Source organism: Schistocerca serialis, chromosome 5, assembly GCF_023864345.2.
Source record: "Schistocerca serialis cubense isolate TAMUIC-IGC-003099 chromosome 5, iqSchSeri2.2, whole genome shotgun sequence".
Lineage (NCBI taxonomy): Eukaryota > Metazoa > Arthropoda > Insecta > Orthoptera > Acrididae > Schistocerca > Schistocerca serialis.
Window position 1 is genome coordinate 566381011 of NC_064642.1, and position 25283 is coordinate 566406293.

Sequence of the window (25283 nt, forward strand, 5' to 3'; positions counted from 1 at the left end):
TACTACAAACAATTCATACGTCATCGCCTCTTAGACAAAATAAGAGATACAAAGTACTGTCATACCTCAGTATCAAATCTTACGACAATAGAGGACAGCTCTGTATTAAAAAAATACTCAGTAGCAAGCCGGTTTAGCTAAGCTGGGGTTGGGAACTAAATGGTTCTTTTGTAGGACTGTATGTAAAGATATCACAACTTCCATTTCAACACATTTATACCCTCCTGGAAATTGAAATAAGAACACCGTGAATTCATTGTCCCAGGAAGGGGAAACTTTATTGACACATTCCTGGGGTCAGATACATCACATGATCACATTGACAGAACCACAGGCACATAGACACAGGCAACAGAGCATGCACAATGTCGGCACTAGTACAGTGTACATCCACCTTTCGCAGCAATGCAGGCTGCTATTCTCCCATGGAGACGATCGTAGAGATGCTGGATGTAGTCCTGTGGAACGGCTTGCCGTGCCATTTCCACCTGGCGCCTCAGTTGGACCAGCGTTCGTGCTGGACGTGCAGACCGCGTGAGATGACGCTTCATCCAGTCCCAAACATGCTCAATGGGGGACAGATCCGGAGATCTTGCTGGCCAGGGTAGTTGACTTACACCTTCTAGAGCACGTTGGGTGGCACGGGATACATGCGGACGTGCATTGTCCTGTTGGAACAGCAAGTTCCCTTGCCGGTCTAGGAATGGTAGAACGATGGGTTCGATGACGGTTTGGATGTACCGTGCACTATTCAGTGTCCCCTCGACGATCACCAGTGGTGTACGGCCAGTGTAGGAGATCGCTCCCCACACCATGATGCCGGGTGTTGGGCCTGTGTGCCTCGGTCGTTTGCAGTCCTGATTGTGGCGCTCACCTGCACGGCGCCAAACACGCATACGACCATCATTGGCACCAAGGCAGAAGCGACTCTCATCGCTGAAGACGACACGTCTCCATTCGTCCCTCCATTCACGCCTGTCGCGACACCACTGGAGGTGGGCTGCACGATGTTGGGGCGTGAGCGGAAGACGGCCTAACGGTGTGCGGGACCGTAGCCCAGCTTCATGGAGACGGTTGCGAATGGTCCTCGCCGATACCCCAGGAGCAACAGTGTGCCTAATTTGCTGGGAAGTGGCGGTGCGGTCCCCTACGGCACTGCGTAGGATCCTACGGTCTTGGCGTGCATCCGTGCGTCGCTGCGGTCCGGTCCCAGGTCGACGGGCACGTGCACCTTCCGCCGACCACTGGCGACAACATCGATGTACTGTGGAGACCTCACGCCCCACGTGTTGAGCAATTCGGCGGTACGTCCACCCGGCCTCCCGCATGCCCACTATACGCCCTCGCTCAAAGTCCGTCAACTGCACATAGGGTTCACGTCCACGCTGTCGCGGCATGATACCAGTGTTAAAGACTGCGATGGAGCTCCGTATGCCACGGCAAACTGGCTGACACTGACGGCGGTGGTGCACAAATGCTGCGCAGCTAGCGCCATTCGACGGCCAACACCGCGGTTCCTGGTGTGTCCGCTGTGCTGTGCGTGTGATCATTGCTTGTACAGCCCTCTCGCAGTGTCCGGAGCAAGTATGGTGGGTCTGACACACCGGTGTCAATGTGTTCTTTTTTTCATTTCCAGGGGTGTATATAGACGTATACTCTCAGTCATATAACTAACATCTCTTTATCATTTACTTTTTATAATTTAGTTACATTTTTATTAGATTCTGCTACAAGAAGACGTTAATCTTCCTTCCTTCCTAAAATGATAACGCAGAGAAAGCTCTTTTGGAATTCACTAAAGACTACTCCTGAAAGGACGACGTATTGATAAAACCAGTATGTCATTCACGTGATGCAATTTCCGGTTACTGCATAAAGATTAGATCAGGAAGGTCAGACGGCGATTCAGACCACACTCCTTCGCAATACGAATGGCCCTGAGGTAAGAATAGCCTGTTAAGTGCTACAAAATTACCAGTATTAGTGGATTTAAACGTGTACTCAAGAAGACCTCGACACGCATATGATTCCAAAGGCCAACTAAAGTAGAAAGGCTATGTTGTTGAGCAACTAGATAAAGAGGCAGAGGTGCCATATAAAATGTCTGACGCCACAAACGGTCGTCGAGCCACAGTCACTAAAACAATGAAATTTCTAAACGGTTGTTGTGGTCTTCAGTCCTGAGACTGGTTTGATGCAGCTCTCCATGCTACTCCATCCTGTGCAAGCTTCTTCATCTCCCAGTACCTACTGCAACCTACATCCTTCTGAATCTGCTTAGTGTATTCATCTCTTGGTCTCCCTCTACGATTTTTACCCACCACGCTGCCCTCCAGTACCAAATTGGTGATCCCTTGATGCCTCAGAACATGTCCTACCAACCGATCCCTTCTTCTAGTCAAGTTGTGCCACAAACTCTTCTACTCCCCAATTCTATTCAATACCTCCTCATTAGTTATGTGATCTACCCATCTAATCTTCAGCATTCTTCTGTAGCACCACATTTCGAAAGCTTCTATTCTTGTCTAAACTATTTATCGTCCATGTTTCACTTCCATACATGGCTACACTCCATACAAATACTTTCAGAACTGACTTCCTGACACTTACATCTATACTCGATGTTAACAAATTTCTCTTCTTCAGAAACGCTTTCCTTGCCATTGCCAGTCTACATTTTATATCCTCTCTACTTCGACCATCATCAGTTATTTTACTCCCTAAATAGCAAAACTCCTTCACTACTTTAAGTGTCTCATTTCCTAATCTAATTCCCTCAGCATCACCCGACTTAATTCGACTACATTCCATTATCCTCGTTTTGCTTTTGTTGATGTTCATCTTATATCCTCCCTTCAAGACAACATCCATTCCGTTCAACTGCTCTTCCAAGTCCTTTGCTGTCTCTGACAGAATTACAATGTCATCGGCGAACCTCAAAGTTTTTATTTCTTCTCCATGGATCTTAATACCTACTCCGAATTTTTCTTTTGTTTCCTTCACTGCCTGCTCAATACACAGATCGAATAACATCGGGGAGAGGCTACAACCCTGTCTCACTCCCTTCCCAACCACTGCTTCCCTTTCATGCCCCTCAACTCTTAAGATAACTGCCATTTGGTTTCTATACAAATTGTAAATAGCCTTTCGCTCCCTATATTTTACCCCTGCCACCTTCAGAATTTGAAAGAGAGTATTCCAGTCAACATTGTCAAAAGCTTTCTCTAAGTCTACAAATGCTAGAAACGCAGGTTTGCCTTTCCTTAATCTAGCTTCTAAGATAAGCCGTAGAGTCAGTATTGCCTCACGTGTTCCAACATTTCTACGGAATCCAAACTGATCTTCCCCGAGGTCGGCTTCTACTAGTTTTTCCATTTGTCTGTAAAGAATTCGCGTTAGTATTTTGCAGCCGTGACTTATTAGATTGATAGTTCGGTAATTTTCACATGTCAATACCTGCTTTCTTTGGGATTGGGATTATTATATTCTTCTTGAAGTCTGAGGGTATTTCGCCTGTCTCATACATCTTGCTCACCAGATGGTAGAGTTTTGTCAGGACTGGTTCTCACAAGGCCGTCAGTAGTTCTAATGGAATGTTGTCTACTCCCATGGCCTTGTTTCGACTCAAGTCTTTCAGTGCTCTTTCGAACTCTTCACGCAGTATCATATCTCCCATTTCATCTTCATCTACATCCTCTTCCATTTCCATAATATTGTCCTCAAGTACATCGCCCTTGTATAGACCCTCTATATACTCCTTCCATCTTTCTGCTTTCCCTTCTTTGCTTAGAACTGGGTTGCCATCTGAGCTCTTGATATTCATGCAAGTGATTCTCTTTTCTCCAAAGGTCTCTTTAATTTTCCACTTGACTAGTTTCGACGCACTGAGTCGTTATTTTCAAATGTTATCACAAACGTAGTAAACTGCATCAATAATTGCGACCACACTTCTTTCAAATATTACGAAAAATACAAACTGAAGCAAAGGCAGCAGAAACGGGTCACGAGAGGCCATGACAATTTTTGGTTGATTAGTCATTTCACACCTTAATGCAGTGTAGATGAAAACTGCTTCTTGATGAAAGACATTATATACTCCTGCATGACGTCCTGCACTGATGCAACAATCATTTTGGAAACAAAGGCTCATACGTCGTAACCTCATAACGTGCAGCAAGCCCAAAACTAGAACACAGCAAGCAATCGTACTGTGTTCTGGTAATGAAATCTTACAAAGGCGATTCATTACCATTTGGGGCTTGTGTTAGCCCCAAATAGGAGTGCATCGTCTTTGTATGATTACATTAGCAGAACGCAGTACGATTACGTACTCTCACAAGAAATTCTGGTCGTATGTAAAGGCTGCAACTGGCACCAAAGTTAATGCCAACACTCTCATAGATAACACAGGAACTGAAATTTAGGGTAGCAAAGCAAAAGCAAAAATGAAGAACCCGCTCTGAAAGTTCTTTGTCAAAGGAGACTCCAGGAGTTCCACCCTAGTTTACTTCTCGCGGAACTGCAAAGATCAGTAGTGCAGAGATTCCTTTTAGTGGCGTTGAAAAATAGCTGAATTCGTTGAAACTGAAGAATACTCCAGGGTCCGATGAATCCCAATCAGAACGTGTACGGAATTTGCCGGAAGTTGCGGCTGCGTTATCTCCTCACAATATACCACAGAGCTGTCCAACAAAAAACTGGGCGCAGTGTTTGGAAGAAAGCAGAGGGTATTGCCGTCTATATGAGATGTAGCAGAAGTGGTCTAAATTGCTCCAGTCGACAGTTTTAACATATATTTCGAGCTGAAATGTAGAGAGTTCCCTCAGCAGTACGAAATACTTCAGTCCTTCATGTTAATCGTCATGGACTCTGAGAACATCAATCGTGTGAAACGCAGGTTGCACTTTTCTCACATGACATTCTAAAAGCCATAGATCGAGATAACCGGATGCATGGATATTTCGTGACTTCCGAAAACAATTTGGCTCAGTACAGAACATATTGTTTCTTCCCTGTTACGGATTTGATGCTAATCGGTATAAGACCTCCCATAATCGGCAACTGTCAAATTAATTATTCCTGACCCTTCATATACCGGCTTACACGGAGAGGAAAAGTCTATCATTCAGAGTAATGAATAACAAAGTCCCTGGTACAGTAATCAGACGACTAACACCGGAGTGTCACTGTGTTACAACACAGACCTCCTACCTTCTTACAGTCCGTGTTCGAAGGCCAACTATGCACACTCGACCCGTTAACCTTACATGTAGTTCCCTATTATGTTGCTGTCCGTACGCTGCGCTCCCAAATGTGAAACCTGATTAAGTTTTGCATTAACACGACAGTACTCGAAGAGTGTTTGGTGTACCATAAATTAAATAACAAGCTAATGTGGCAAAAATTTTAATATTGGTTGAGGTCCCATGGCGTCAAGTTTGGTTGATGTACATTAGGTACAACAATCAGGCAAAACTACAAGTGGCTCTAATAAGAGTTTAAGAAGCTTATGCGACTGCAAACTAATCCCGATTAAAAAGATACTTCCGCCTACCGAGGCAGCTACTTTGTGACCCTCGCTTCGAACACCCGCAATAATGAGTTGCCGTTCTCGGCCGCTCAGCTGACCAATCACGCGGCAATGCATGCTTTCGGCTGTCGCGTGCTGCATCGAATTCTGATTCCGCTCTTAATCAAAACTGAAATATATCGTGATCCACTGCTTAAATCACGAAGCAGTTTGCACTACTTGATCTTAAACTAAAATACCACGGTCACGTAATATGTTGCAACATTATTTCTTATCTTAATCAGCTATCGTTATTCAAGAACTTAAGAATTCCGAAATGGTCGAGATGGTGAGATAGGATATCATCGTCAAGTCTCAAATACGATAGCAATGCTTGGCAATGAAAGTCCGTTTATGTGGCGTATCAAATGAAATTTGTGAATGGAGTTAGGATGCAACATTTTGTCTTGGATGGGAGTTACTGACAGATGTGGAAGTTACTTTAGGCACGTCTCAAGAAACTGTGCTGAACAGTCACTATTCGTATTGCATATTGACATAGTAAGTAATAATGATGGTAACATAATGCTGCACATACAATCAGATCTTGAAAAAATTTCAAAGTGCTGTAACAATTGGTAATTTCCTTATACGTACCTAAATGAAAACTACGCATGTTCCAGATTTGAAAGAATCAGCTCATACAAATATCTGCAAATTTTGGTTCATTGTTAGGATATTAACAGAATGTAGTCTGTCTGCTTACGAAACATTTGTGTCCTAAAAAAGTGATCAAATGTGAGTTAATCTTACCAGATACGACTAACAGGGAGAGTAGAGCCTATATAATATGAAGTAGCATAATTTGACGGGATTTTTTGCTAACGAAAGAGCATCCTGGAAATGTTAAAAAACCTGAGCTGGCTTGAAGAAAGACGTCCCGCAGAAAGGTATTTACAAAGTTTCAAGAACCAGAAATATATTACAAACCATAGGTATTGTTCCCGCAGCGATCACAAAGACAAGGTTGGACCAGTTAGAGCAGACACACTCTTAATATTACCAATCTTCATCCGATACACTGGCAAAGAGATTTCCAAAACCGCCCTGGAAACTGGATCTCGATAACGGTCGCCATGCACTGCTACCTCTGCGAGCGCGAGTATAGCCGTGCCACAGCGCTTGTGTCGCCCTGCCACAGCCCCGGACCTGTGTCGCTGACCAGTTCAAATGGTTCAAATGGCTCTGAGCACTATGGGACTTAACTTCTGTGGTCATCAGTCCCCTAGAACTTAGAACTACTTAAACCTAACTAACCTAAGGACATCACACACATCCATGCCCGAGGCAGGATTCGAACCTGCGACCGTAGCAGTCCCGCGGTTCCGGACTGCGCGCCTAGAACACTGACCAGTTAGTGGTCGTGTGGCAGTGCTGCAAGTTCCGCCACGCCGTGGTTCCGCTTTCAGTGGCTTCGCAGTCGCGTAGCTAGCCACAATACACTGTCGCTTCTTGGTTTTCATTTTGTGACGTCTTTATTCCTCTCTTACTCAGTGGACTTGTTTTTTGTAGTTCGAGCTCCATTGTCCGTTTCCTTCGTTCTTGTCTACCGTCCATACTTAGTGTGCCGTCGTGTGAGGTAACGGGCGAGTTGTGACACCCTGAAAATATTCTAAGTTCGGAGTCGGCGTGGCCGCATGGGCCGCTCTGCAAACCGGAGCTCGTCAGCAACTGCGTGGTGCCGAACATTAGCCAGAGCAAGAGGGGTAGCTCCAGCGCGTGGTCCAGGCTGACTACGTCGCTGAGAATTCCATGTTGACGCTGTGTCAAGGGCTGTTCTTTGTGTCGATGAAGGAGATTTGTATGCAGGGAGTGCCAAAGATGGAGGACTTTGTGAAACCATAATGACAGACATTTCACAGTTCATGTAGAAATTAATAATAGGCAGAGGTATCATGATACCTTAAAAAGAAACATGTAGATTACCATTATCTGCACGATGATTCTGATTGTATGATCAGATTTTCAATATCTTTATTAGTTTAAAGTTTAGTATCTGACTGTAAATTATACAAGTAACACCAAGCAACGAGTTTCCAAAATCTAAACGGTTCATCCGATTTTGTCAATCGACGTCTCTCTAGAAAGCTACTAGTATAAACCTAAATTGGTATGAATTACAGGCTTGTAACTTGAATAATACATGAGTTATTGGAGGTCAATGTGGCTGATTACTATTGATCACGTCAGGCCGTAAGTACTCCACAGTTATACGAAAAATCGGTAGCAGCATCAATATAAATATATTTATTATGTTTTTGTTTATATCCAATATATACTATTCGTGAAGAAATCGGTCAAATATTTACTGTGTTTTAGAGAGCACAGAGACATTAGGCTACTGGGCTACTTTTGTTTCTATTCCTTTGATATATATTCATTTAATTTGTTTATGTATTTAATAATGTTTGGTAGAGTGTGTTTATGGTAAAACCATGGGAATATTTATTTAATTTCAAGTTATTCAAATGTAAATCCAGTATTTCGTATGCGTTTCATTATGTTTGTGATTGTGCATTGGTTGGAGATATGGCGGGAGCGCTTTAGCCAATCACACCGCTCGTTACTACGGTAGGCGATTACCGAAGTCAATGGAGAGACTATGGAAGTGGGGGAGGAGCATCGGGTGGCACAGGCCACGGGGGAGTGCTAGACGGTGAGGCGCGACGGACGGTCGCAGGAAAGACTTGGAGTGTGTTGAGCAGTTTGCGCATGGTCCTGATAGATAGAAATATTTCGTAGTGCCGGCTTGTGCACTTGTGAGATTTCCGTGGCTTCTGTAGTGAAGACATAGTGTCCGTTTAGAAGTAAATAACTCGCGAGCTGTGTTGTTGCTTATAAGTAATCACGTGAAGTAGGAATCTATTGTTTCCCTGTTATTCATCTTATATTTTATTTAATTGCTGGACCGTCGACACCAATAAGTGTTTTACAGTAATAAATGGCATTCTTAAAGGTACTTCTGCTATCGAACTCCCGGCCGCAGTGGTCATGCTGTTCTAGGCGATTCAGTCTGGAACCGCGCGACCGCTACGGTCGCAGGTTCGAATCCTGCCTCGGGCATGGATGTGTGTGATGTCCTTAGGTTGGTTAGGTTTAATTAGTTCTAAGTTCTAGGGGAATGATGACCTCAGATGTTAAGTCCCATAGTGCTCAGAGCCATTTGAACCATTTTTTTTTGCTATCGTACTCATCATTAAAAGTCGTAAAAATAGTACCTGCAGATTTTATTTAATTGAAACCTTTCATTTATATATGTCTATGTTACATTCAAAATTCGCAATTGCCGAATGATAGGAACCTTCGACCATTCGATTCATGTGTGTATTTATATTGTATACTGTAGACTCAGAAGTATACGGCACGTAATGCGGCAAGTGGCAAATACGTATCCCAGCCCCTAAACAACGAAACCAGCCAAAACTTTTAATATTTCGGCTCTGAGTCTGGAGGTAAGTAGTTGAGGGCCATCATTATTATTATTATTATTATTTTAAGCCCACAGTCGTTACAGCCCCAGGCCAGTCAGCCGGCCTTAGCCGCTTTCTAGACACATATCCGATCACTAGTTAAAACCAAGTCACACTTTCTCCAGTCCATACATGAATGGCGTAGGGAGAACTGTATATGCTACGAAGAGAAGTACCCTCTACAATCCACATTCGATTTGAAGAGTATAGATATTCATGTAGTTTGGCCGTGCAGTTCTAGGCGCTGGAGCCGAGCGACCGCTACGGTCGCAGGTTCGAATCCTGCCTCGGGCATGATGTGTGTGATGTCCTTAGGTTAGTCAGGTTTAATTAGTTCTACGTTCTAGGCGACTGATGACCTCAGAACTTAAGTCGCATAGTACTCAGAGCCATTTAAACCATTTGAACCATGTAGATTCAGATGTACCTTATCCAAATTATGCAGTAAATTGCAGAGACCACCAAGGCTGCAATATTAATTTTCTTTCTTACTTGATGGCTAGTTTCGAGCCTGTGATCATTATCAACTCGTCCGCTAAGCTGTAAGGTAATATACGTTACGACAACCATATGAATTTTCATTGTAGTCAAAGAATTTCCAGTATAAAGCACTACAGGACTTAACTTAATTCATCTAGGTTTACCAATACATCGTGATGTGTTGGTAGACTGTAGAATTGGATCGTTTGCGAGACAGCATTCGTTTTGTCCAAAAACCGCCAGTAATCTTAAACTAAGTTATTCAACGAAGGTTACTGTAAGAGATCTAGTGTGTAAGTAAGTGTGTACCTACATTATATTTCTTAATATAGTTAATTAGGTTGTAAAAAGTAAAACAGAATTTCTGCAGATCATCAGATCAGTAACTGTGAATGGAAGTGTCATACGTTTGAAAATTGTAAAGCCCGAAACTGATTTGACCATTCACACACGATTGTTGTTACTTAGCAGTCAGCTGTCTCGGCAGACAAGATCTGATAAACACATTGCTGAGTATGCTGCCTTTACTGAAGTGGACCTTATACCTTATCTCGTATATTTTTAAAACGTATTGTCTTAATCAATGGCTGTTAAGTCCCTAATTACATTCAATTCACAGAAAAGATGCTGGTCACTACTCACTATCGTATTAAGTCATATTCCTCAGATCACTGAATAGCTCTCGTAATATTTGAAACTAGAATGCACTCCATGTAGATATCAACTCTACAACACGAATCTGTTGAATATAATGAGGTGATCAGTATAAAGCAGAGTGCCTGTCAAAGTAACTTTTAGTAAGTTGTTTAAAAATACATTACCTCTAAGAATTCGTAATGGTTTGTGTGTGTGTGTGTGTGTGTGTGTGTATGAGAGAGATAGAGAGAGAGAGAGAGAGAGAGAGAATTTATAGATCTGTGTTGGGCTTAAGTGTTGTTCATATTGTGATCAGATGCTATGTGGCGAATGATAAATCGCGCTTTTCCTGCATTCTCTTCTCCACAACAGTTTCCAAACAGATTTTTTATGTACTTACGTTTTACAATATGCAACCATATTAATGTGTGCTGAAAAGATCTACTTCTCAGTCGATGCTTTAAGTATAGTTAAAAACAATACATTCTTCCCGATTGGTGGCATTCTCGTGTGTTCGCCTTTTATCGTTGATAATACATTCATCATCAGCGAAGTTCTTGAAATACACAATTTGGATTTCTCCTCCGGTGCGACCGGAATTGTTTGAGAACACTACAACCCAAAAATATTACTTCGGTCTAATTCCTTCATTACCACATACAGGGATGTGTAATGTTGTTCATGCAAATGTCGCTTTCAGTTGTTACCCCAGAACGTCAAAAAGTTAGAGACAGAAGTCAAAAGACTGGCTGGTATGTGTATGAAACAGAAAGATCAACAAGTGCCTTAAGTCCCACCGCCCTTTGTAAAGTCATTTACGAAGAAAATAATTCGCTTAATGAGTTCCATTAGTCTGACGCTGGCGTCAGTAAATGATGTACACTCTACACATTTTTCTCTTATCTTGAGACGTAGGCACTACCTTTCCTATTATTTTATTCTCCTCATCTAAAATGACGTACTGTAACACATTTATGCTCTTTCTGCTACCATGGCCGTAGATCGACTTTGCTCACTAAACAGCAAAAATCATTTTGAGATCAGGCAGAAAAATTTACCATTCACTGCCCTTTATTATGGCTTCAATGGGCTTTATGTGTCAGCCACAATCGCGATCAGCTTTTGCCATCTCGTTAAGCTAAGTGGACCGTTGGTTCTTCCTTCGAGTTTTGAGTTAGTGGTCATTCAAACAGCGTTTTTGTGACATTTGTACCACAACGTTTTCAGATATATATTCATAATGCAACATTTTTCGAAAGAAATCTTTCTGACCGATGGAAACTGCGTGTCCGTCTGAGACCGGATTTCTTGCTGTCCGTCCATTTCCCAGCAAGGTTTGCAAACTCCGCAGGTCTTTGATCCCTTCAGTGCGCAGTGTACTGCAAAATGGAAATTTCATTGTGGAAGTTTCACAGGGCTGTGGCTAAGCCATTGTTCTCTACGATCTGATATCCGTGCAGCCTTCGCGAAAGCGCTAAAAGCTTCAACTTGTCACTGGTTTCGCCCCATAATTCGCAATATAGGCAGACGCGCCCCGATGACAGCCAGCAACGCGCTGCCTGCGAAACAAAAAACTCTTGATTCGAGTTGCCGCCTGCCTCTCAGTTCTCATGTGTGACAAATATTAGCGGTATTGTGTGCTGCCCTACGAGCAAAGAAGAAAACCCCTGTGGTTCAGATTAAACGTGAATCCATAAGTCCTGTTATAACTGGCTCTTTTTCAAATTTATCTACGAATTGACGACAGTATTATGTTCGCGCCTCTTCTGTGTGTAAAAGCTGCTTAACGCATAAGTGAAAGTTTCCTTTGCAAATAAGATTTGCCCTGACCACTTGAGAAAACAGACTGGTCTCCTAGTTACTTAGTAGCTATATCTTGACTGTTAAGAAAATACCAGTTCCTTCTGCCGTCATTTCGCTGTCTGTTTTCAGCAGCCTACACCGATTTATAATCGATAGCTTTCCATCATATGTTGACTGTACCGCTGACTTATTCTATAAAAGTACACTGCCCTTTTATGCAGTTAAGGGTGTATGGACCTTTTGTCGTCCCATGTGGGGTGGGGAGTTGGGTAATGGGTTCCGAAAACAATGAAACAACTTTGCTTAAGTGTATCAGAATACAGCTGTCTTTATTTTTTCTTTAAAAAAGGCACCAAGTACAGCGTCGGTGACGAGATGCAGCTGTCGTGGACTTGTCATTACCCTTTGATTCAGTTCACCAGAACACAAAGCAGATTTTCTGACCTAGCTTGTACTTTCCACTTGTGGGAGGCGAGAAATCTTCTTATCGTATCCCTGTGTTATCGTTGAACTTCTTCAGGCTTAGCACATGGACTGGTCTCACAACATTAGTCTAAATGTTCCAATTACGTACTGCATCACTTTATTATTAGCAGCGCTAATTATCAAATTCTTATTTAATTTTTGTTATGTGGGGCTTTACACCACGGCCTAGCCACCGACATAATGTATTTCCGATCTTCATGCAGCAATGATGCTGGAACCCTTCTTCACGGTCTGTAAAGAATCACAAAAGCAATAAAGTCACTGCACTGAAATTAACTGCTAAGCCAAAGATAGTCGCTACTTTTACACTGTATTACTTTTTTTCCTTTATCACGTTATTACGCAAGCACAAAACTCAGTTACTAAAGAAAATATCAAGCTGATGAGTTTTCTATTTACACCTATATTACCATAAGCAAGAAAAATAGAAGATTACAAACTGAGAAAGTCATGTATTAGTTAATTGTGAAGGATAATTTAGCTTTCATGAAATAAATCAAAATAAAAGAGGAAGGTGATTTTCAATTTTCGCGTGCGGTACGAAAACGAGTTCGAGAGTTTGTTTTGTTTTCAGATATGACGTGAAAGACGCGACAATAACACACTGAAAGTAAACTCATTGTGCTAATCCGCAGGATTTCGTAAGAATTATCATTGAATGTAAAAGATTATAGGATGATAACTGTGTTATCTTCAGTTTCTTCTACACGGTCGACCTTCCCAGCAACCGCGAATACCAAATGATCCTCAAGAATAACCCAATGGAGGAGTCGAAACGTCGATCGTGAAAATGAAAATGAAGATGCCTAACATCCTACAACATTTAACCTTCAATAAGTAAACTTATTGTTGTCATTTCCATAACTAACTGATATGTCAATAGCCAAATAAAACAATTTAAATTTGTAGTAACTTAATATTGACTTACTGGCTGAGGAAGAGTTGACTAGCGGTGTACTTACCCCGACCGTGACAGTTTCTGACTCGACGCCGACCCAGAACTCGGGGAAGGTCTTCACGAAAGACGCTCTGCAATAGACGTGAGACAGCGTTAGAAACTAGCTCGTTAGTCATGCTGTGCTGTGCTGATGTGCTGTCAGCCTTGCTATACACGCCAAGAGCACGAAAAGCAGTCGGTAGATTGTACTGACTCAGTATCAATGCTTGTCTTTTACAATGAGTATCTCGATGTGAAAAAATGTAGCCTTATTTACTTTCCATTAATTTGAGTACTAAACCCGTTCAGAAATAGCAAAAGGATATTATATCCGCCAATATGTTAAGTATTATGTGCATACAACATTCCTGATAAAACTGTAAAACTTTTCACAGGATTCCATTCAACAACGAACTAATAACTTGATTCGAGATTATGATAAAAGTTTGATAACGTAAGTACATCGGTGTTTTTCTGCTAATAGGACAGAGTTCATGAAATGAAATTTAAGTTTTATCTTCATTGTGATAACAGGATGACTCCAAACTGGTAGTACCATGATTTCATTTCATTATTGCAAACTGATAAGCTTACAATGTCATACATTACATTAGATTTCTGCGGCTTCTGCATAAAAGGGCTTCATGAAAACCACAGACGATGTAAAGGAAATTTTATGCAGTAGATAAGTGGCTCAAAGAACAACAAAACAGAAAATCAGTGTCACAGTTAACAAGAGTTTGTATACATTTGAAAATAAAGAAAACAAACGTTAGAGAATAGTCATTGGAGGTTTTCAGCAGTTTAGGAGAAAGAATTGACCAAAGATGTGAATAGCAATCCATCTCAAAATTCGTTAAAAATGCTGGTAGTGTAGGAAAACTAAATCATGGTCACTCATTTAGATCTGACACACTTCGAAATCTTTCATCGTCTTGACACAAGGCAAAGAGAGGGAAATTCATCTTGACGGATAGTGGGATTCTTTTCAGTTTTGTACTCTACTTTCTACCACTTTCTCGACTATAAATTCATGTCTGGTGCTGTTAGTTTACCCAAAAACTAAGGTAAACGCTTAATAACAGTGAATTGTCGGGGTAGAAAAAGGAAGGAAGGACATGAACAACTGACTTTGAATGGCGCATGGAGGAAAGGACATTTAGGACTCCCTTACTGAGAATTAAGTGTGGCAAATATCGGTCTCTTGGAGCTCACTGCTACGACTACTGTGAAGAGTAGGAAACTACAGTGGAAAAAATGGTTTGCATTAAATGAATCGGAATGCGGCTTGTAGTATGTTACACCGGCCGGGACTGTGTGAGAGACAGCGTAGCAAGGGAAACAGCGTTGACGTAATAAATTTTTTAATACGTCGACTATAAGTAACTGCTATGGTCTATGTTAAAAGAAGCACAGAAATGCAATAAGAAGCTCTTGGATATCGGACCAGAAGAAGGGCACCAACATCCAGGTCTGTGCCAGAATTTGACAAGTATTTATAAAGATGAAATTCGACGAGGTCTCTCACATTAAAGACGGCTGGGAACTGGAATGCAGCAACGGCAGTAACAACGCACCAAAAAAATTAAATAAAAAAAATAAAAATAGAAAAGAAGGCAAATGTGAGGAACAAAGAACTTGACATCTGGAATGAGGGTGCTTCCAGCTTCTGTACTAACAGGCGTTCCAGGAACTGTTTATTTGCTCCTCTGATGGGACAATACTAGCCACAACCAGTGCACCATTAGACTACGTATACGTATGTACTCCGCAAACCACCTTGCAGTGTGTGGCTGAGGGAACTTTGCATACCAATCTGTGTGGGAGGCATGTAACATAGCTGTACTTATTTGTGATAGATAACACTAAGAGGCAGATTTTATGCAAACGACACTTATTATTATTATTATTATTATTATTATTATTATTGCTATTATTTGGTGAAGAAGTAGAATATTCAGAATTTTTTTTGAAGGGAGACAGTAAATTCAGCATAATAAGTTAGCCATGTCGCAAACACTGGTTAAGGGTGCAGCGTGTTCAGTCTAGTCCCTGCGTAGTGTTCTGAAAATCTCACCTGAAAACGATGACGTCGTTAATATCCGGCGCCACCCACTCGACATCCAGTTCCTCAGTGTCTTCACTCGAAACGTATTCCAAGGCATTCTGAAAGCAGTCACAGGATTACGCATACTCATACTAATTACCTAAAACTTGATAAATGTTTCTGCAAACATAAATTTCTGACGTACTGCAGTTTTTCACTGAGCGACTACAAATTCTCACTTGTAACTGAATTAGGAATAGTGATTTAAATTAATGGTCTTCGTTCTTCAAATTGAGAATTCTACGTCTCAGACAGATTTGCTGAGAAATATTTGATTGCAAATAATTCAGAAGAAATGCATGCTATTATCTAAGACATATCTGTTAAAACTTGTGGAAGAAAGCTCAAAATACTGAAGATCAATTATTCTCGTTTCTGAAGCACAGATGGTATACATGTCGAATACATACTGTTAAAAAAATATTACTATCTTACTAGGTATGTCAGTAATTTCCAGTGCACATTGGTCGTATTTTTAGAAGGAAACACGCAGTTCTGCTGCACCGTGAACAGATTATCGACTTACTTTTCGTTTTAAATTGCAGTTTGTTTCAGACTGAATTAGATGATAACGGCACTAATCTCTCTCTCACCCACAAGTATACTGCATCGTCTATTGCCTTACCATGTGAACAATAAGTGTTACAAACAAACTATAAGCTGTCGCATTGTCATTGCAATCACGGATTTGCAATGTGTCATCTGAATCAAAAGGGACAACATCGTTTTAAACATAATTAGTATCGAACTAATCAGACTAAGTCTTACTTAATATGTGGACATAATACGAAATTAAAAATAAATGTTCATTGGCATTGTTTAAAGACAAAATCATTGGCGGACCAACACGTCACGTAATCTTTATCTGAATCAGTAGCATAATTAACTCATTGCAGCCTCCAGACAGCTGCGAGCCTTGCGATTTTACTGCCACGCCAGCGGCGTGCATTTTACTTTGCTGCTTACTTAATGAAGCGTCTTTCTTATTGGTCTCATACGGCTGTATAGAGACCGTTGCATACGTCCCCACTCCAGGAAATGGCGGTAGTTAGTTGGAACCGACATCGAGGATTAGCTAGAGAGTGCTTTTCTCTAATATAAATGCTGTTTTGTAGAGAGACAGTAGCACTGGTATCTCTCATTAAATAAGCAATAGTGTATGAAAGGCTAAAAATGTAACTTGCCTTTCCTCGGCACCAGAGGGCGTCCCACTGAGTGATTTAACCCATCAATGCCTCACTACCGTCACTCCAGTCAACTCAGAAATCCACAATGATGAAACCCTTTAGAGACAAAGGATGCAGTGTGTGTGTATCTACATCTACATCTACATTTACATTCCGCAAGCCACCCAACGGTGTGTGGCGGAGGGCACTTTATGTGCCACTGTCATTACCTCCCTTTCCTGTTCCAGTCGCGTATGGTTCGCGTGAAGAACGACTGCCGGAAAGCCTTCGTGCGCTCTCGAATCTCCCTAATTTTACATTCGTGATCTCCTCGGGAGGTATAAGTAGGGGGAAGCAATATATTCGATACGTTATCCAGAAATGCACCCTCTCGAAACCTGGACAGCAGTGTGTGTGTGTGCGTGTGTGTGTGTCTGTGTGTGTGTGTGTGTATCCACATGTCACAGCTAGCTTCCGTACGAGAGGTGAATTAAGTTGCTCAGAACGTATTAGTCGGGTAAATTTAAGTAAAGGAAGCTCTCAGCTGAGAGCCGGTACTCACGCTGGTGCCGGGCGCGCAGTCGTCCAGAGCGACGCCGGCCACGTCGCTGGCGAGGAACTGCCCCACCGGCTGGTCCCCTTGGCGGGCCTGCACGTACACGCCCCTGAACGTCGTGTTGCCCGAGAAGTGCACTGCAACAACATCAGCGTTTGTAGTAAAATACTGATACCCTCCGTCAGCTAAGGTACATCTATAGCTCCACATTTTAATGAAGCCATATAATGAAAGCGGAACTTCGAGATTCTCACGAACATAATACATTTGGTGTTTGGAACACACCTTATTTTGTATATATTTTACTCGATGAAAATCAGTAAAAGTCAATCCTTGAGAAGAGAACAGTCATGATGCAATTTAAACCGAGAACTCCTCTTAAGATCCTACAACACTCTTCATCAGGCTCATTCTTTTATCAGTAACCAACTATGCTCTTGACGCCTGTACGATTACCAGAAGAGACAGTGGCAGATACCAGACTGCAGAAAAGTAGTTCCATAAGTAACAAAATAAAATGATATCCATAACGTAAAAAACCGTCAAGAAACACAAGTGGAGCACCCACTATGTGGAGGCGTAAAAAAATTCAATGAAGTAGTTTCGACATCTGAAGAACATGGATCAAACAAGAATAGCGAAAATATGGCTCGAAAAGAAAACTACAGACGAGAGGTGTAGAGGCTGGCACGCAGGAGTGAAACAGGATGTGGGAGGAAGAGGAGTGGAAACAACCAAGTGGAGAGGCCAGAAGTGTACCTGGACAAAGGTGGATACCACACCCAACCAACTGCAGATTGTTGTTTATTTATTAGGCGTAATGAAGCTGATACAAGATAAACTGGAATGACTTATACAAGCATATATATCTAAATATCTGTACATGTAAGTAATACTAGAAGCTGGAGACCTGGCAGTAGCTAAAATCCATTTGAGATATGCATTTTCCATCATAGTTGGTTATCCAAAGACTCAAGTTAACTACTGGAGCTGTTGCGTCAATGATATTTTTCTGGGTACCCACGAATTTTCTTTTTGGGCAAATGGTTCGAATGGCTCTGAGCACTATGCGACTTAACTTCTGAGGTCATCAGTCGCCTAGAACTTAGAACTAATTAAACCAAACTAACCAAAGGACATCCCACACATCTATGACCGAGGCCGGATTCGAACCTGCGACCGTAGTGGTCGCTCGGTTCCAGACAGTAGCGCCTAGAAACGCACGGCCACTCCGGCCGGCCTTTTTGGGCAGTTGTGCTAAATGTGCTCCAGTGTTTGTTCCGAAGTTCCTCAGATGCATTGGTCACCGTCGGTAACCCCTACTTGCGTATTGTTGCGTTGGTCATTATGTGGCCAGCTTTGATATAATTGACGGAGCTTCATATTTTTCATGGTTGGTTTGATCCCAGCGGTTGGATGATCGAATCTGTTTTACTAAAACTTCTTACAACCACGAAAGGATATCCACTAATTTCTCCATTCGTCTCTTAGAATATAGCTTTGTCGGTAGAGTTGGAGATTGTTTGCCCAGACTGGTTCTGTAGATTTTAACTCGGCTGTATGGTAAGTTGTTCAATGTTTCATAAACTGGTAAGTCTCCGGACCGTTTGAGATTCATCAATTCGAATGTTACTGCTTGTTGTTGCCGTCGAAGATTTAGAGGGCCAATATTAACGAGTACTGACAGCTCTGGCATTGATGCGGATTTAAGGGTTCCTGTCATCATCCTCAGCCAGTAAACGGACAGTTATGATGATTACGATGATGATGTGGCTGAAAAAGCCGCGATTACTTGACTCTTCTTAGTGTATGCATAGTGTTATGTCGATGGTCTGTGTATGGTTGTATTTTTTCTACACAAGTATTAGTTTGAATGGTACAGCTAACGAGCTGGTAGATGAAATGATTGTTATCTTGACTCGGAAAGAACGTAGGTATTGCGAGTCATTTTGCTGATAATTTGGAACTATCGATCTGTCATTTTACACACATCTAGCTGTTCCAGCTGAACAAGTAGCAAAAAAATCTGTCTTTGAATTTTACCCGTGCTACCGCTATGACTAAATATTCTTCTTCCTTTGGAATGGTTCAGAAATGTTCAAATGTGTATGAATTTCTAAGGGACCGAACTGTTGATGTCATGGGTCCCTCAACTTACGCACTACTTAAATTACCTGACGCTAAGAACAACACACTCACCGATGTCCGAGGGAAGACTCGAACCTCCAGTGGGAGGGGCCGTGCAATCCGTGACATGGCACCTCTAAACCACGTGGCCACTCCGCGCGGGTTGGCATAGTTGTTAGATGGTGTACTCATTTTACTTTTACACACTGGTACAATGGTGTGTGTGTGTGTGTGTGTGTGTGTGTGTGTGTGTGTGTGTGTGTGTGAATGTTTATGGAGTTTCTTTTACACTTAGTTCTAAAAATTTTATTATGAGGGTTAAAATCCACGCTAAACTAAGTGTATGTCTCTGTATAATTTACTGGGCAAATCAGCACACAGTTCAGAGGAAGACAACAGCATACCATCTCCAATAATATCATGCATATAAGTCACTATCTTGTTTAAAACAACGATTGGGTGATTGGCAACTTATAAAGACAATTCGATTATTGTAAATCGGCATCATAGTAGTCATCGCCATCGTTATCCATGTATAGAAACTCACCACAATCTTGTGTATGAAGTTGATCGCAATGTTATGGCATTTCAGTAGCGACAGCGAGACACGAATATAATTATTTACTTGCTACCCTGAAAACAAAGTTAGTTACACTAAATACTGATTCAAGGCTGTGATAACTGATGGAAGTTGTGCTACCGAGGAGAAATTTAAATTAATTCAGGACAGAAAAGAGTTACTGTATGCATGGTTATTTCTCATGAACATTCTTCTAGAATGTTAGCTTTTGAGGGCAAAAATGAACAGTAATGGCATTTCACATATGCAAGCGGTGTTTCTCAACACATGTGGGAAATGCTGTTGTAAGACGGCCGGGGTGGCCGAGCGGCTCTAGGCGCTACAGTCTGGAACCGCGCAACCGCTACGGTCGCAGGTTCGAATCCTGCCTCGGGCATGGATGTGTGTGATGTTCTTCGGTTAGTTAGGTTTAAGTAGTTCTAAGTTCTAGGGGACTGATGACCTCAGAAGTTAAGTCCCATAGTGCTCAGAGCCTTTTTTTTTTTTTTTTTTTTTTTCTGTTGTAAAATAATTCCCTTCATTAATTTCAGTGCTTAACCCCAGATTACGAAACCCTCGTAAAAATTTACTATTGCAGTAGTGTGTAAAACAGGACGTTCTCTAGCTAATTTGGTATTTAACAAACATTGGAGATTTAATTATGGCAATTAGTTAATGCGCAGTATATGAATTATGACTTCCTTTGAATAAAATGTGGAGTAGTAAACTTTACGATGGTTTTGTAGCAATCTCCACGGAAGTGTTGTTGGGTTAACTATGTAAAATAGAATAATACGTGATAGTAACCGACTTATTTGCAATATCGTCAGACATCAGCCACAATGTCCAACATGTGATGTAGAAAGAAATTACTACAGCCAGCACGTGTCTTTCCCGCACCCCCTGGCCCACAGAATGAGCACGCCGTACTTGACACACGAAGCTGCGGTGCGCTCACCTGTGACGGTCTGTCCCGCGGTCACGGCGGTGGTGGACACGGAGATGGTGTAGGGCGCCGGCTCCTCGCTGGGCTGGTTGTCCCCGTGGATGGGCGCCATGTCTTCACACGCGATGGGCGGCACGTGGTTGCGGTCTGAGGGCGGCGCTCCAGCCGCCAGGGGGGCCAGCAGCGCGACACAGGACAACACCAACAACTGCATCCTGGACACACACAACACACTGGCTCCACTCTCAATAAAAACACCACTTTCTGTATTTGATTATAGCAACACCAAATATTTACAAATATAATATTGATGCACATACGCAGACTGAAGCGACAAATTTATACCAAGGTCAGGATTGAACCTGGGTCTCCTATTCACTAGGCAGATGCAGGAGCCACTATTTATGTTGGAAAAACGGTAGTCTGTGTAGTTCTACAAAGCCACTGTGCCAGGGTTGTGTAGAGGTTAGTGTACCTGCCTAATGAGTAGAGAAATGTTCCGTTTGTACCATTGTCTGACATAATTGAATATGATGAAATGGGCTTTTCCTGAAAGATATAAAAGAAAAGAAAATAAGAAAAGGAGCTAAACGTATCGAAACATTAACCATTTCATTTCCTCACATCAGCAGTACGCATAAATGAAAAATTATTTCCGAAGCTTCGTTCAGTAGTGCGACAGCAACTGTACACCGTTTGCTAGTGTGAAAATGTCTCACAGGATGATGTCATAGGGCACGGTGAGGTCACAGTGTTTTTATTTTATTGTTAGAAGATACTACATATAACTTACGAAAAATAGTTTTTATTCTTATTGTTATCCTGAAGTACTACTCCCCACAGACCCACCTCTATTGTGTGGATTAATATCCTTGCTATAAACGAAATTTCAGATGCTAAATTTCAAATAAATTTGAAAAAAATGTGCACAGAGAATACTGCAGTAGGCTAACTGCTTACTTCCCCATTGTTTGAGTTACATGTATGTAGAGTCGCCTCGGCTACTGACCTGCTAGAGTGGGAGTCTTGAGCTGGTCGTCTTGTCGGAGGGTGCAGACGGTATACAGTACAAGTCATATAGGCGCCGCCTTAAATACAGCCTGCTGGGCCATCCCGCGCCACACGCCACTCAACTCGATTGCCGATACTTCACGCCGATTCACTGTTTCATAGATAACGTCTCGGCATCCGTATTCATCACTCTTGAGGCACGTGCTCACCACAATCTAGAAGTAGGATTTTCTCATTTACCAATTGGTTCAGGGTACCTGATTATCTCTCAGTGATGACATAAGAGATTTTCGTCTACGTACTATTACTACCCATAGTCTTTGTTCTGCGTCATAGGCCAGAAAAAGCACGCAAAACATGTAACAATGATGGTGAAAGCACAATCGCAAAAAGTTAACAAAATCTCACTAAATGCGTATCTAGAAACTTCAGCCCTCTTTGAAATACAAATGGAGGAACGTTGTCTACATTCAGTCAATATTTTTACGTATCTACTCCTTACTTCATATCATTTCGTAGCTGGCGTCTTACCCATTGTGTAAATGACAGTAGCTGTTCTATTTCTGTAATACACCTCAGTGTGTTCCGATACGCCTCTGTACCTGTAAGCGATGCGATGTATTGCTGCACCATCGTGTTGACTTTAACACATGCTCCTTAATAATTTATGTAAAAACGTTATCTGTTACATGATATAACTGAAGAAAGATTAAAGTACCTGACGGAGAATCGAGACGACAAAAGAAGATTGTTTACTGTAAGAATAGGAACCACTGTCAAAGAAAGTGGCTGCTTGGCTTTATGTGCATCCTGAAAACACAATATACACGCTAGAGCATATCTCTAGAAAATCATGAGTATGAAAGTAACAGAATTCAGTGGTTCAGGAAGGGAAAAAACTTCATTACAGTCAATTGAACCGACATCTGACAAGTTCAGTTTCACACCGTTTTACCCAACAAAAACGTGTCAGAGTAATGAAAACACAAGGGACACACATGGGTCGTAGCGTGGATAGGTGAATATATTAATGGATGGATTTGGAATTACTGGACGCTAAACAGAGTGGTCATTAGCACCCTTTCTTAAGATTATGGGACTGTTGCACGAGTAGTCACTCTTTTTAAAGACAACCGTCGGTCACCAAAATTTCTCATACATTCCTCAGTATATCAGTTCATACCGTGGTCAGGTATTAATAAAACGGCGTTTAGCATAAATATGGCTGACTGACGGTGAAACTAATAGGATGAACCAGCCACTCAAAAATAGATTAAAATATTCATCCAATTAAGTGGGGCAGGAGCACTGACACCATATAAAATGGCGACATCGCCTGAAATTGAGAGTAATTCCCCCTATAAACCAAAGGCTTTCATCCTACCAGCATACATAATATACATTAGAACATATTGCACTGTGAATGTGACTCCACAAACACTGCATTTCTGCGCATCTTCTTCCCGCAAGAGATAAGTATGCGTCATTGGGTAATTTGCGATACGAAATTTGAATGAGAACTGCTTCTTCCCTTCTTCTAACTCGAAAGGGTGTGTGCCATGATCGAATAGTTATCTTGATCTACCGCGGCTTGTTGTTGGCTAATACTTCCAAGAGAGGAGTGTGTTGGAGGATCTATAGAGGTCTTGGCATTCATGATTTTCAGAGGATTTTAGTTTTACGATATACATAATGTAGCTATTAAAGGCCATAAAAATCATATTACGGTGTCTTCAAGCTTCTGTGTTACAGAAATTACTCCCATTGTGTGGTTGCAACTTCTAGTATGAAAGTAGACCCACTCACACAGCTGAATGTGTGAAACTTTGACTTCATAAGCACTAGCATATGAAATAATGCTTTTATAGCTTCCACACCGCCGTTTGCTATAGGGCACTTTAACTAAAAATGGCTACTAAATATGAATTAGTTTTTTCCATCATCAGTTGAAGTACTGAAAAGTAAGTAAAAAAAAAAATCCGATTTATCCTCATCGATTCGCAGGACAGTTCCTAGAGATCTATGTCTAATGTACATCTGTAACATACTGGATGCATATCAATATTCTTCTTTCATCTCTTATAGCCTGTTCCATTTTTGTCATATCTCTCTCTCTCTCTCTCTCTCTCTCTCTCTCTGTTTGTGTGTTTCGGGGAGGGGGGTAAGTGTGTCAGAGAGACCGAGTGAGTGAGTGAGTGATAGAGAGAGAGAGAGAGAGAGAGAGAGAGAGAGAGAGAGAGAGAGAGAGAGGAGGGAGCGAGTACATATGCAGTGACAGTTCCTGGTGTTGTCTCGGGAAAAGTGAGTTAGAAATCATAATCTTTATCTTTACGGTTCTGTTGTGAAGCACAAACAATTTTACTGATTCACTTCATAATCATAGATTTTCACTATTATGTTTAAACCTGGCAATTTTGTCTACGATGTAGTGTCCAGGAGGGAGCGGGCATATGGCATGGAGTCACTTCCCTGCAGGAATCTATCGAAGGCACTTCCTTCTGTGAACTGACCTACAGACTTCGCTGGCGAGACCCACAGCGGAGAATCTGGCAGTTAGATTATAAGAAGTGTAGATTTCGCCACAAGGAGCGCCTGAAGTCATTTCTATGTGAACAAAGTTATTATTCTTTTTACTTGAGTGACGATCTTTACCTTTTTTGGAGTCTGACGCATACTAAAGTGCTCATTTACGGAAGAATAAATGAGTCGAATTTCTGTTCCTGGCTAGGGAGCAAACAGAAGTCTTCACTCATGTTCTGCCATGTAACGAGGTAATTTCAGCCATGGGAGATTGCAGGCAGCATACTGTGTCCAGAAAATTACAGATACGCCACGTACATTATCTGCACAGCGGCCAAAGCTCCAAGGAGCAGATCATCGATGCAGTACAACTGCTGCCCATGCTTCTGTAGGTGATACGCGTACTTCGGATCGGCATGTAGGAAAAAATTCACAGTAAATATTTTGAGTTCCATTTGCTTGTTCACTGCACCATTTCTGAAAATGCCGGTCAGCGTGTACGTCTTCTGTTTCTGACCGCGAACATTTCATCCATCTAATAACAGGACGAATTGTCTAAAGAAAGTCAATTATATGTTCTACAAGCCTAGAAATTACATTTAGGGTAGAACTTGACGTTGTGTACTTCACATTTACACAATGTTTTGCACTTTACATATTCTTTGAGAATAAATCATTTACCGTATCCAAGTTGTGATTCATTCTAATAGCAACCCAAACGTGTAATTAGTTTCATTTGCTATACCGAAGTAAAACCACATCATGATACTTCGTTTTATGGAAATCCCTAGGTGTGTCAACGGCAGGGTCGTTTTAATCATTTGAAGGCGTGAGACTTCCATAATGGTCACAGTGTTTATGGCTGGGTCCTCCCCCCTTTGCAGAGTTTTTCAAAAAGTCGAGGGTTAGG

The 25283-nt window shown here is 41.7% G+C and overlaps 1 protein-coding gene across 1 annotated transcript; it reads right to left on the reverse strand.

Annotated features, from left to right (window-relative positions):
* Window positions 1-12286: 12286 nt before the first annotated feature.
* LOC126480842 (putative defense protein) lies at window positions 12287-21950 on the reverse strand. The gene is made up of 6 exons (XM_050104190.1): window positions 21852-21950; window positions 20855-21057; window positions 17217-17347; window positions 15459-15547; window positions 13407-13473; window positions 12287-12675 (listed from the first exon to the last, which is right to left on the reverse strand). The coding sequence occupies exons 1-6, from the start codon at window positions 21917-21919 to the stop codon at window positions 12640-12642; spliced, it is 594 nt and encodes a 197-aa protein (XP_049960147.1). The 5' UTR covers window positions 21920-21950; the 3' UTR covers window positions 12287-12639.
* Between the last annotated feature and the right edge of the window lie 3333 nt (window positions 21951-25283).